Source organism: Panthera uncia, chromosome B1, assembly GCF_023721935.1.
Source record: "Panthera uncia isolate 11264 chromosome B1, Puncia_PCG_1.0, whole genome shotgun sequence".
NCBI lineage: Eukaryota > Metazoa > Chordata > Mammalia > Carnivora > Felidae > Panthera > Panthera uncia.
This window is the reverse complement of record NC_064811.1, coordinates 130,385,211-130,398,164: the sequence shown is the minus strand read 5'-3', so window position 1 is coordinate 130,398,164 and position 12,954 is coordinate 130,385,211. Positions and strand designations below refer to the sequence as shown.

Genomic DNA, 12,954 nt, shown 5'->3' with positions numbered 1-12,954 from the left:
TTTTTTTTTTTTTCCTTCCCCTCCCCCATGGGTTTCTGTTATGTTTCTCAGGATCCACATAAGAGTGAAACCATATGGTATCTGTCTTTCTCTGTATGGCTTATTTCACTTAGCATCACACTCTCCAGTTCCATCCATGTTGCTACAAAAGGCCATATTTCATTTTTTCTCATTGCCACGTAGTATTCCATTGTGTATATAAACCACAATTTCTTTATCCATTCATCAGTTGATGGACATTTAGGCTCTTTCCATAATTTGGCTATTGTTGAGAGTGCCGCTATAAACATTGGGGTACAGGTGCCCCTATGCATCAGTACTCCTGTATCCCTTGGATAAATTCCTAGCAGTGCTATTGCTGGGTCATAGGGTAGGTCTATTTTTAATTTTCTGAGGAACCTCCACACTGCTTTCCAGAGCGGCTGCACCAATTTGCATTCCCACCAACAGTGCAAGAGGGTTCCTGTTTCTCCACATCCTCTCCAGCATCTATAGTCTCCTGATTTCTTCATTTTGGCCACTCTGACTGGCGTGAGGTGATATCTGAGTGTGGTTTTGATTTGTATTTCCCTGATAAGGAGCGACGTTGAACTTCTTTTCATGTGCCTGTTGGCCATCCGGATGTCTTCTTTAGAGAAGTGTCTATTCATGTTTTCTGCCCATTTCTTCACTGGGTTATTTGTTTTTCGAGTGTGGAGTTTGATGAGCTCTTTATAGATTTTGGATACTAGCCCTTTGTCCGATGTGTCATTTGCAAATATCTTTTCCCATTCCGTTGGTTGCCTTTTAGTTTTGTTGGTTGTTTCCTTTGCTGTGCAGAAGCTTTTTATCTTCATAAGGTCCCAGTAATTCACTTTTGCTTTTAATTCCCTTGCCTTTGGGGATGTGCCGAGTAAGAGATTGCTACGGCTGAGGTCAGAGAGGTCTTTTCCTGCTTTCTCCTCTAAGGTTTTGATGGTTTCCTGTCTCACATTCAGGTCCTTTATCCATTTTGAGTTTATTTTTGTGAATGGTGTGAGAAAGTGGTCTAGTTTCAACCTTCTGCATGTTGCTGTCCAGTTCTCCCAGCACCATTTGTTAAAGAGACTGTCTTTTTTCCATTGGATGTTCTTTCCTGCTTTGTCAAAGATGAGTTGGCCATACGTTTGTGGGTCTAGTTCTGGGGTTTCTATTCTATTCCATTGGTCTATGTGTCTGTTTTTATGCCAATACCATGCTGACTTGATTATGACAGCTTTGTAGTAGAGGCTAAAGTCTGGGATTGTGATGCCTCCTGCTTTGGTCTTCTTCTTCAAAATTACTTTGGCTATTCGGGGCCTTTTGTGGTTCCATATGAATTTTAGGATTGCTTGTTCTAGTTTCGAGAAGAATGCTGGTGCAATTTTGATTGGGATTGCATTGAATGTGTAGATAGCTTTGGGTAGTATTGACATTTTGACAATATTTATTCTTCCAATCCATGAGCAGGGAATGTCTTTCCATTTCTTTATATCTTCTTCAATTACCTGCATAAGCTTTCTATAGTTTTCAGCATACAGATCTTTTACATCTTTGGTTAGATTTATTCCTAGGTATTTTATGCTTCTTGGTGCAATTGTGAATGGGATCAGTTTCTTCATTTGTCTTTCTGTTGCTTCATTGTTAGTGTATAAGAATGCAACTGATTTCTGCACATTGATTTTGTATCCTGCAACTTTGCTGAATTCATGTATCAGTTCTAGCAGACTTTTGGTGGAGTCTATCGGATTTTCCATGTATAATATCATGTCATCTGCAAAAAGCGAGAGCTTGACTTCGTCTTTGCCAATTTTGATGCCTTTGATTTCCTTTTGTTGTCTGATTGCTGATGCTAGAACTTCCAGCACTATATTAAACAACAGCGGTGAGAGTGGGCATCCCTGTCGTGTTCCTGATCTCAGGGAAAAAGCTCTCAGTTTTTCCCCATTGAGGATGATGTTAGCTGTGGGCTTTTCATAAATGGCCTTTATGATCTTTAAGTATGTTCCTTCTATCCCGACTTTCTCAAGGGTTTTTATTAAGAAAGGGTGCTGGATTTTGTCAAAGGCCTTTTCTGCATCGATTGACAGGATCATATGGTTCTTCTCTTTTTTTTTGTTAATGTGATGTATCACGTTGATCGATTTGCGAATGTTGAACCAGCCCTGCATCCCAGGAATGAATCCCACTTGATCATGGTGAATAATTCTTTTTATATGCTGTTGAATTCGATTTGCTAGTATCTTATTAAGAATTTTTGCATCCATATTCATCAGGGATATTGGCCTGTAGTTCTCTTTTTTTTACTGGGTCTCTGTCTGGTTTAGGAATCAAAGTAATACTGGCTTCATAGAATGAGTCTGGAAGTTTTCCTTCCCTTTCTATTTCTTGGAATAGCTTGAGAAGGATAGGTATTATCTCTGCTTTAAATGTCTGGTAGAACTCCCCTGGGAAGCCATCTGGTCCTGGGCTCTTATTTGTTGGGAGATTTTTGATAACCGATTCAATTTCTTCGCTGGTTATGGGTCTGTTCAAGCTTTCTATTTCCTCCTGATTGAGTTTTGGAAGAGTGTGGGTGTTTAGGAATTTGTCCATTTCTTCCAGGTTGTCCAATTTGCTGGCATATAATTTTTCATAGTATTCCCTGATAATTGTTTGTATCTCTGAGGGATTGGTTGTAATCATTCCATTTTCATTCATGATTTTATCTATTTGGGTCATCTCCCTTTTCTTTTTGAGAAGCCTGGCTAGAGGTTTGTCAATTTTGTTTATTTTTTCAAAAAACCAACTCTTGGTTTCGTTGATCTGCTCTACAGTTTTTTTAGATTCTATATTGTTTATTTCTGCTCTGATCTTTATTATTTCTCTTCTTCTGCTGGGTTTAGGCTGCCTTTGCTGTTCTGCTTCTATTTCCTTTAGGTGTGCTGTTAGATTTTGTATTTGGGATTTTTCTTGTTTCTTGAGATAGGCCTGGATTGCAATGTATTTTCCTCTCAGGACTGCCTTCGCTGCATCCCAAAGCGTTTGGATTGTTGTATTTTCATTTTCGTTTGTTTCCATGTATATTTTAATTTCTTCTCTAATTGCCTGGTTGACCCACTCATTCGTTAGTAGGGTGTTCTTTAACCTCCATGCTTTTGGAGGTTTTCCAGACTTTTTCCTGTGGTTGATTTCAAGCTTCATAGCATTGTGGTCTGAAAGTATGCATGGTATAATTTCAATTCTTGTAAACTTATGAAGGGCTGTTTTGTGACCCAGTATATGATCTATCTTGGAGAATGTTCCATGTGCACTCGAGAAGAAAGTATATTCTGTTGCTTTGGGATGCAGAGTTCTAAATATATCTGTCAAGTCCATCTGATCCAATGTATCATTCAGGGCCCTTGTTTCTTTATTGACTGTGTGTCTAGATGATCTATCCATTTCTGTAAGTGGGGTGTTAAAGTCCCCTGCAATGACCACATTCTTATCAATAAGGTTGCTTATGTTTATGAGTAATTGTTTTATATATCTGGGGGCTCGGGTATTTGGCGCATAGACATTTATAATAGTTAGCTCTTCCTGGTGGATAGACCCTGTGATTATTATATAATGCCCTTCTTCATCTCTTGTTACAGCCTTTAATTTAAAGTCTAGTTTGTCTGATATAAGTATGGCTACTCCAGCTTTCTTTTGGCTTCCAGGAGCATGATAAATAGTTCTCCATCCCCTCACTCTCAATCTAAAGGTGTCCTCAGATCTAAAATGAGTCTCTTGTAGACAGCAAATAGATGGGTCTTGTTTTTTTATCCATTCTGATACCCTATGTCTTTTAGTTGGCGCATTTAATCCATTTACATTCAGTGTTATTATAGAAAGATATGGGTTTAGAGTCATTGTGATGTCTGTATGTTTTATGCTTGTAGTGATGTCTCTGGTACTTTGTCTCACAGGATCCCCCTTAGGATCTCTTGTAGGGCTGGTTTCGTGGTGACAAATTCCTTCAGTTTTTGTTTGTTTGGGAAGACCTTTATCTCTCCTTCTATTCTAAATGACAGACTTGCTGGATAAAGGATTCTCGGCTGCATATTTTTTCTGTTTAGCACACTGTAGATATCGTGCCAAGCCTTTCTGGCCTGCCAAGTTTCGAAGGAGAGATCAGTCACGAGTCTTATAGGTCTCCCTTTATAAGTGAGGGCACGTTTATCCCTTGCTGCTTTCAGAATTTTCTCTTTATCCTTGTATTTTGCCAGTTTCACTATGATATGTCGTGCAGAAGATCGATTCAAGTTACGTCTGAAGGGAGTTCTCTGTGCCTCTTGGATTTCAATGCCTTTTTCCTTCCCCAGTTCAGGGAAGTTCTCAGCTATAATTTGTTCAAGTACCCCTTCAGCACCTTTCCCTCTCTCTTCCTCCTCTGGGATACCAATTATGCGTATATTATTTTTTTTTAGTGTATCACTTAGTTCTCTGATTTTCCCCTCATACTCCTGGATTTTTTTATCTCTCTTTCTTTCAGCTTCCTCTTTCTCCATAACTTTATCTTCTAGTTCACCTATTCTCTCCTCTGCCTCTTCAAGCCGAGCCATCGTGGATTCCATTTTGTTTTGCATTTCGTTTAAAGCGTTTTTCAACTCCTCGTGACTGTTCCTTAGTCCCTCGATCTTTGTGGCAAGAGATTCTCTGCTGTCCTGTATACTGTTTTCAAGCCCAGCGATTAATTTTATGACTATTATTCTAAATTCACTTTCTGTTATATTATTTAAATCCTTTTTGATCAGTTCATTAGCTGTTGTTATTTCCTGGAGATTCTTCTGAGGGGAATTCTTCCGTTTGGTCATTTTGGAGAGTCCCTTGCGTGGTGAGGACCCGCAGTGCACTTCCCCTGTGCTGTGGTGTATAACTGGAGTTAGTGGGCGGGGCCGCAGTCCGACCCGATGTCTGCCCCCAGCCCACTGCTGGGGCCACAGTCAGACTGGTGTGTGCCTTCTCTTCCCCTCTCCTAGGGGCGGGATTCACTGTGGGGTGGCGTGTCCCGTCTGGGCTACTTGCACACTGCCAGGCTTGTGTTGCTGGGGATCTGGCGTATTAGCTGGGGTGGGTAGGCAAGGTGCACGGGGGCAGGAGGGGCAGGCTTAGCTCGCTTCTCCTTAGGTGATCCACTCCAGGAGGAGCCCTGTGGCAGCGGGAGGGAGTCAGATCCGCTGCCGGAGGTTTGGCTCCGCAGAAGCACAGAGTTGGGTGTTTGCGCGGAGCGAGCAAGTTCCCTGGCAGGAACTGGTTCCCTTTGGGATTTTGGCTGGGGGATGGGCGGGGGAGATGGCGCTGGCGCCTTTGTTCCCCGCCAAGCTGAGCTCTGCCGTCCGGGGGCTCAGCAGCTCTCCCTCCCTTTGTCCTCCAGCCTTCCCGCTTTCCGAGCAGAGCTGTTAACTTATGACCTCCCAGACGCTAAGTCGCGCTTGCTGTCGGAACACAGTCTGTCCGGCCCCTCCGCTTTTGCCGGCCAGACTCGGGGGCTCTGCTTGGCCGGCGAGCCGCCGCTCCGCCCCGGCTCCCTCCCGCCAGTCCGTGGAGCGCGCACCGCCTCGCCGCCCTTCCTACCCTCTTCCGTGGGCCTCTAGTCTGCGCTTGACTCCGGAGACTCCCTTCTGCTAATCCTCTGGCGGTTTTCTGGGTTCTTTAGGCAGGTGTAGGTGGAATCTAAGTGATCGGCAGGACGCGCTGTGAGCCCCGCGTCCTCCTACGCCGCCATCTTCCGGAACAGTCCCCGCAAGATTTATTTTAAATGTAGAGTATAATTTATGTGTAGGCATGCTAGAAAATTTATACCTACAATTTTATCCTTATACTGATTTGCGACATAGATGACTTCAGTCACCTGCTGGAGTCACTGGACTCCAGTGTGACTGAAATGACTCCAGTCTGTAGCTGGAATTTGAACCTAGCTATGTGGAACTTCACGGACTATACCCTACCTGTCCCAAGGTAATATTAATGAATACAAGTTATTATTACGGTAGCAAAAATTAGGATTGACTGCTTATAGATCTCCAAGAAAAAGATCTTCGTGTTAACAGGTAATATGGATAAATGTTTAGAGTGAATGTGTAGTTTCTGTCTCAATAAATGCTCTTATGCACTCAATTTTTTCCCCACCTGTGGACAAAATATCCCCTTGATAGAAACTGATCTCCGGCTGGATATGATGATGGATTATTTATTCTTTCAAGCTACAAATCCAACCATAGCTTGCTGTAGCAATACACTCCCAAATGCTATCTAAATGGCTTGAAATACGAGTGACTTGGTTTCAGTGTCCACACACAAAGCTGACCTTTAAAAGTGTAAATAATGGTTTAATCACATACTTCCAAGATTGATGACGGCTGAGTGTTGTGTAACATTAGGCTTTATCAGTACACGTCCATGTGTGAGAGCAATAACTATGTCTTTTGCAGTCTTTGCAATCTAGTACTAGTTCTCCTGACACCTTGGCATCTCTTCTGTTGCATAATGACAGTCGCCACTTTGAGATAACCCTCCCCTATGATTTCTGCATTTGGCATTCCGTTAACAGAAGTTGGTCAGTTTCTTGATTGTCACATGGTGTGGCAGAGATATGTCTCCGCGCATTCAGTCTTCTCACTTTCCTTGTTAGAAGAATCCCCTTAGAACTAGATGCTCTAGCTAGCTACAAAACTCCACTTCCCATCTTCCCTGAAGCTAAACTTAGTTAACCCGTAACTGAGTACTAGCCAATACATATACATATAGGCATATGCACAATGTGCACGTTACTTTTTGGAAGTCTTCTTGACAGGAATGTAGCACTTCTTTCTCCTTTTTGCTGTTTAAAAGATACGTTAAATGGCTAGAGCTCCAGCAGCCACCTTGGACCACGAATTGACCTTGGCAATGGGAACCTCACGTGGCAGAACAAGAATCTAGAAAGATGCTGACTTCCAATATCTTGGAGCCTCATAGCAGTCCTGGGCTGTCGATCTCCCAGACTTCTTCTAGTTTCCGTTCTTTACATCTTCTGTAATTGCAACCAAATCTACTCCTGACCATGTACAGATTAAATAGATTATAAAATATCTTTACCTCAAAAACTAACCTCCTTAGGGCACCTGGGTGGCTCAGTCGGTTAAGTGTCTGACTCTTGATTTCGGCTCAGGTCATGATCTCACAGTTTGTGGATTCAAACCCTGCATGGGGCTCTGGGCTGATGGTATGGAGCCTGCTTGAGATTCTCAGTCTCCCTCTCTTTCTGCTCCTCCCCTGCTTGTGTTCTCTCTCTCACCTCCTTGACTGTATATTTCCTCTTTTGGTAGTGACCAAGAAGATGAAATGGCAAAAGCACTTGTCACCTTTGGCCCATTGGTCGTGGTAGTAGATGCAGTGAGCTGGCAAGACTATTTAGGAGGCATAATACAGCACCATTGCTCTAGTGGAGAAGCAAATCATGCAGTTCTCATAACCGGGTTTGATAAAATAGGTAAGTGCTGAACAGACTTGATTGGTTACTTTCCAGCCTGAACTCTGATTAACAAATGATCGCCATTATTTTTAAAATGCTGAAATTTCGGGGAGCCTGGATGGCTCAGTCGGTTAAGCATCCGACTTCAGCTCAAGTCATGATCTCATGGTTTGTGGGTTTGAGCCCCGCATCGGGCTCTGTGCTGACAGCTCGGAGCCTGGAACCTGCTTTGGATTCTGTGTCTCCCTCTCTCTCTGCCCACCCCTCACTAGTACTCTCTCTCTCTCTCTCTCAAAAATAAATAAAAACATTTAAAAATCAATCAGTCATTCAATCAATCAAGCTGAAATTTGGTCGTTCTATTTCTAAGTCCTCCTAAGACCTTTACAGCTTTTCAGTAGACTTCCAGGTACAAATGCCCTGTCATGTCCCCCCCCCCCAATCAATTAATACCTTGTTAAAACGATGATAATTCTTGATTTAAATAATGTGCATTCTCCACCTGGAATGTTTACAATACTTGTTGGGAAAAAAGACCTGCTTATTATTTTATCATATATATCTAACAGTTCTTCCCCCCCCGCCCCCCTTTTCCTAATTCCCTGGAATTGCGTGTATGTTTTCATTTCATGCTATCCAAATTCAAACGTGTATTTTTCCATTATTAGAGTGTGACACTAACTACAGCTCCGATTTACTTGGCTAGTATATATTAGCATAACATTACATTTTTAATCTTTTGCTCAGAGCTACTATACTTATCCAGAACTAGCCTTTAAATAAACATGCATTCACAAAAAAATCCGAGTTTTTCAGAACTTGTTGCCATTTTATATCTTGTAGGAAATCCTCCATATTGGATTGTGCGGAACTCATGGGGAAGTTCATGGGGAGTAGATGGCTATGCCCATGTTAAAATGGGAGGCAATATTTGTGGTGAGTCATGAATTGATGTTTAAAACTTCAGGCTAAATGCACAGGAAGATACTTTGACTATATTAAAATTATATATCTGTCCAGTCTATAGTATACTTTTGCAGTAATAATTTTCATTCTTTAGCCAACTGTTACAAATAAAATAGTATTGGGGCACCTGGGTGGCTCAGTCAGTTAAGCATCTGACTCAATTTCAGCTCAGGTCATGATCTCGTGGTCATGAGATCGAGCCCCATGTGGGGCTCCTTGCTGGGCCTGGAGCTTGCTTAAGATTCTCTCTCTCTCTCTCTCTCTCTCTCTCTCTCCCTCTCCCTCCCTCCCTCCCTCTGCCCCTCCTTATGCCGCTCCCCTGTTCATGCGTATGCACACCCATGTGCTTGCTCTCTCTCAAAAATAAATTAATCAATTAACCTAATTAAATAGTGTTCTTAAAAGAGACACTATTGCATATGTTCATATTTTGAAAAGGAGGAGAGACTTCCCTGAAAACAAATATAATGAGCAAAATATGATAAAATGGTGTAATAATTTACTGAAGTTAACTTCAAACACCATATAAATAATCAACTTGAGTCCAAAATTCTCCAAAAACATCACCTAGTTCTAATTTATTTTACATAACTGTATGAATTTTTCTCAACTTGTGCATTATCATATTCGCTCAAGGATTATCAAGGATTATCAAGAATCACTTTTTCTTTGTATCAAAATGTATGAAAATATGAGCATTAGGATGGTCTCTGATTTAATATGTCCCTTGTCACACCTATAGATTCAAGCAAAACAAGAACTGGGATTGAGAGGCTAAAGCAAATACCAAATATACTTATCTTACTGAATAACATTTTTTTTTTTTTTTTGGTAATTAACTACAAGCAAAATCAAAACAGCTAGTTTAGTATTTTATGCTGTATTCTAAAAACCTATATTTAAACCTATATTCTAAGGTTTTTGATCTAGAAAATCAGCATAGTTATGAATTAAGTTTGAGCCAAACTATATTACATATGAAAGTGATCATTTAATTTCTCATTACAATGATTCCTAGCATGCATACAGGTTTTTAAAAGTTGTAGAACCCTCCAGATAGACTGAGAAAAGAGAGTACAGAAAAGTTTGACAGTTTATATTTTGATTCAATCTAGTGACTACTGGCCAATAGTTGCATAAAGTGGGATCCATGAGAGTTAATCAATGATTTGTTCTATCACCCCAATAAAATATTTATCTTCAGTTATTTATGAAGGAGAGTGATCCTCACAGAAATCTTCCAGCCAGAGCACTAGCAACCCAATCAGGCCTCCACTTTTTAGCATCATCGGGGGCTTTCACATTTTTGGAACTTGCAGGTAAATTACTGCTGCCATTCATTGAACTTCTGCTGCTAAACATAAATGATCTCTGTCAAAGTGGTGGTGCTTGCATCTAGGCTGCTTCAGAGCTCTGGCAGGAGAGTTGCAAGAACATGATTCAACATTGGTTCATAATTGCCTCATTATGACTCTGTATCCCTCCCCCCACACACACCTCTTCTTCATCCCCCATCTACTGAGGGTGAGTTGAAATAATTTCTCCTGTCTACCTGTTTTCCAATTTGATTTTCCAAAGCTTGCCTGGTTAGTAATTATGCAGGGATCCAAATCCTTCCTGAAAATGAGTATTTCCTGAAAGTTCCATACCTGGTGATGATCACATTTCTCTTATGAATGATGTTATAACACAGACAGCATCCCATGGCCCCAAGAGATTTTAAATCTTGGCTAATTACACTGAAATCCAGTCTTCAAATGGACTGTTTATTGCTTTCGCCATGATATTGAGATGTATGGTCTTGTGTGCCAAGAAAGCACAGCACATTTGTGATTTATTTAAATTTTTTGCAAGTTCCAAGTTTGAATTTTCAAATTGTATTTAAAACAGTCCGGGGCGCCTGGGTGGCGCAGTCGGTTAAGCGTCCGACTTCAGCCAGGTCACGATCTCGCGGTCCGTGAGTTCGAGCCCCGCGTCAGGCTCTGGGCCGATGGCTCGGAGCCTGGAGCCTGTTTCCGATTCTGTGTCTCCCTCTCTCTCTGCCCCTCCCCCGTTCATGCTCTGTCTCTCTCTGTCCCAAAAATAAATAAAAAACGTTGAAAAAAAAAATTTTTAAAACAGTCCTATAAATAATTGTATTGCCTCTAAGCAATATATATGAGTGCAATAAAGATTTCAGATATATTCATCTATTCAGGTAATAAGTCTTTTGGGGTTTTTTTGTAGTTTCTTGAAACAAAAATATTAGTCATGTCTTCTAATATCTTCTTTTGAAGTTGCCATATTTATCCTAACAGCTACAATCATTCCATTATTTTTTGGAGGAAATAGACTAGCACTGATGATTTCTTTTTTTCTAGGTATTGCAGATTCTGTTTCTGCTGTATTTGTGTGATTTGTTGGGCAGATCAAGGGACAACTACGAAAATGAAGGTTCATAATGGAATGGAGCATAGAGTTCATTCTCAGTGTTATTTGCCTGTAGGCCATCAGCTCAGTGGCCTGGAAGTAATCTGTGGAAGAGTTGCCTACTTTAGGATGAAGGTCAAATAAAGAATTTCTTCAATTTGAAGACACTTACCTGGTTTGATTATTGTTTTTGTTTGCTTGTTTTAATGATATACTTCTAGTAAGATTAAAGAACGGATAGGAATTGCTTTTCCTTTGTAGAATATAATCACTAGCCTTAGCTTACACTTATATAGAAGAAAGCCAGACTAAAACGGGGTGTGCTTCTCACAATTCACAGCCCACCGAGATGGAATTTCTTAAGGATTTTGAAATGCCAGTTGCTTTACCTCCACAAAAGAGGCATACCCCTTGAACTGTAGAAAGGTCATGTAGAAAGAAGCAAAAGGAGAAAGGCACTTTTTCAGAGAAATAGATTGAAATTGAAGGACCGATATGGCAGCTATATGGTAGGAAAAACTCAAGTAGCATTGTCTGAGAGACTATTGTTAGGAAACTTTGTCAATAGGATTCCAATGGGTCTTTTTTCTTAGTTTGTTCTCCCTGTGTTGAGGAGCAATGCATTTTCCCACTCTCTTTCTCTTACTCTTTACTGTGCCACTCCTAAATTTTCCTAGTGTCTTGACTTCCCTGACTAAAGAAGCCTCCTATTTTTACTATTTTATAACCATTTATTTGGCTCCATTTGTTTCTAAGCCTTTATCAAACCAGGATCTCACCTTTCGGTTCCTCCCACCATTCCTAGGCACCACCCCTTTCAAAGCCTAATCCCATCAGTCTGAGGTATCAGCCAAACTGAATTTCCTAGGCTCTCTGGTTTCCCACTCTTCTGCGTATTTTTTCCAGATTCCCATTAGAACCACATTTTTGTGCATCTCTGCCTTCCTCCTGGTTCCTGGTTCTTGATGCTGGTGTTCTCTCTTACAAAAGTCATTATGTGTGGGTGTGTGGGAGTGTAAGAGCCTCAGGGCATAAGAGCTGATCTACTCTTTGAACAGAAGCACAATACATAGTATTAAATGGATTAATATAAGAAAATCATATCCAATATTGCATATGCAAACTTTTCTTTTCTGAAATTTACGGTTGCTTTCTAAGGTGGAATATCTTAACAAAAACAGAATTTTAGACGTAACAGCAACCTCTAAAAAAATTGAGGGGGTGCCTGGGTGGCTCAGTCGGTTAAGCATCCGATTGATTTCAGCTAAGATCGCGATCTTGCCGTTCGTGAGTTTAAGCCCCACATCTGGGCCTGTGCTGACTATGAGGAGCCTGCTTGGGGTCCTTCCTCTCTTCCCCTCTATCTCTGTGCCTGCCCTGCTCACACGTGCTCTCTCTCTCTCTCTCAAAATAAATAAGCATTAAAAAAAAATGAGGACGCCTCATTTTCCTCTTACTTTTGATCTTTATTTATCCATCCCCTTTCTTAGAAAAAGAAAAAAGCAAAACAAAACACTGTATTTCTTTGTTTTACACCAAACCAAAGCAATCTCAAAATAATATGTGTTGACCCAGGTATAGAAACGTTCCAGGAGGAAAAATATTGATATTCTGATTAACATTTTCATTAGCCAAGTAGGTCAGAAAGGAACCATGTCCTGGTTTGTCTAGCTTGTATTTATTTACTGACTTCTGTATAAGTGCTCTTCTGATCATCTTTTTCAAATACTAAATGATTTTTAATTATAAAATGAATAATACCTCTCAGCTGTTCTGGATTTTGATGGCATTTATAATAAAACAACCTATATTTGACTTTGGGTGAAAAAGACTCTTTTGATAAGCATAAGGCCTACCTTTTGTGAACACAGTGTTGATGTGCTTTACATTCACATGTTTTCTCGGCTCCAAACCTGTATATTCAATTTTTTGGTTTTCTCCATAGATACCTTAACCTCAATGTGTCCAAAATTATTCCCCTTTCCCTCCTTCAAAGAACAAACAAAACAAAACACAACGAAATGAAACAAAAATAATGTCTGCACCTCCTAGAGTCTCTATTTGGTTAACATCATCAACATTATGTAATCACCCAATCAAACACAGTGAGGGAAATTTTAGAT

At 40.6% G+C, this 12,954-nt stretch overlaps 1 protein-coding gene across 1 annotated transcript in view; it reads left to right on the top strand.

The window, feature by feature from the left end:
• Positions 1–12,651, top strand: part of CTSO (cathepsin O) — a 24,829-nt gene extending 12,178 nt beyond the window's left edge. Inside the window, exons 6-8 of the mRNA XM_049632350.1 lie at positions 7,311–7,474; positions 8,300–8,392; positions 10,783–12,651. Of these exons, the coding sequence (XP_049488307.1) occupies positions 7,311–7,474; positions 8,300–8,392; positions 10,783–10,817 (292 nt within the window). The 3' untranslated portion in view covers positions 10,818–12,651. The remainder of the gene's footprint in view (positions 1–7,310; positions 7,475–8,299; positions 8,393–10,782) is intronic.
• Positions 12,652–12,954: the final 303 nt, after the last annotated feature.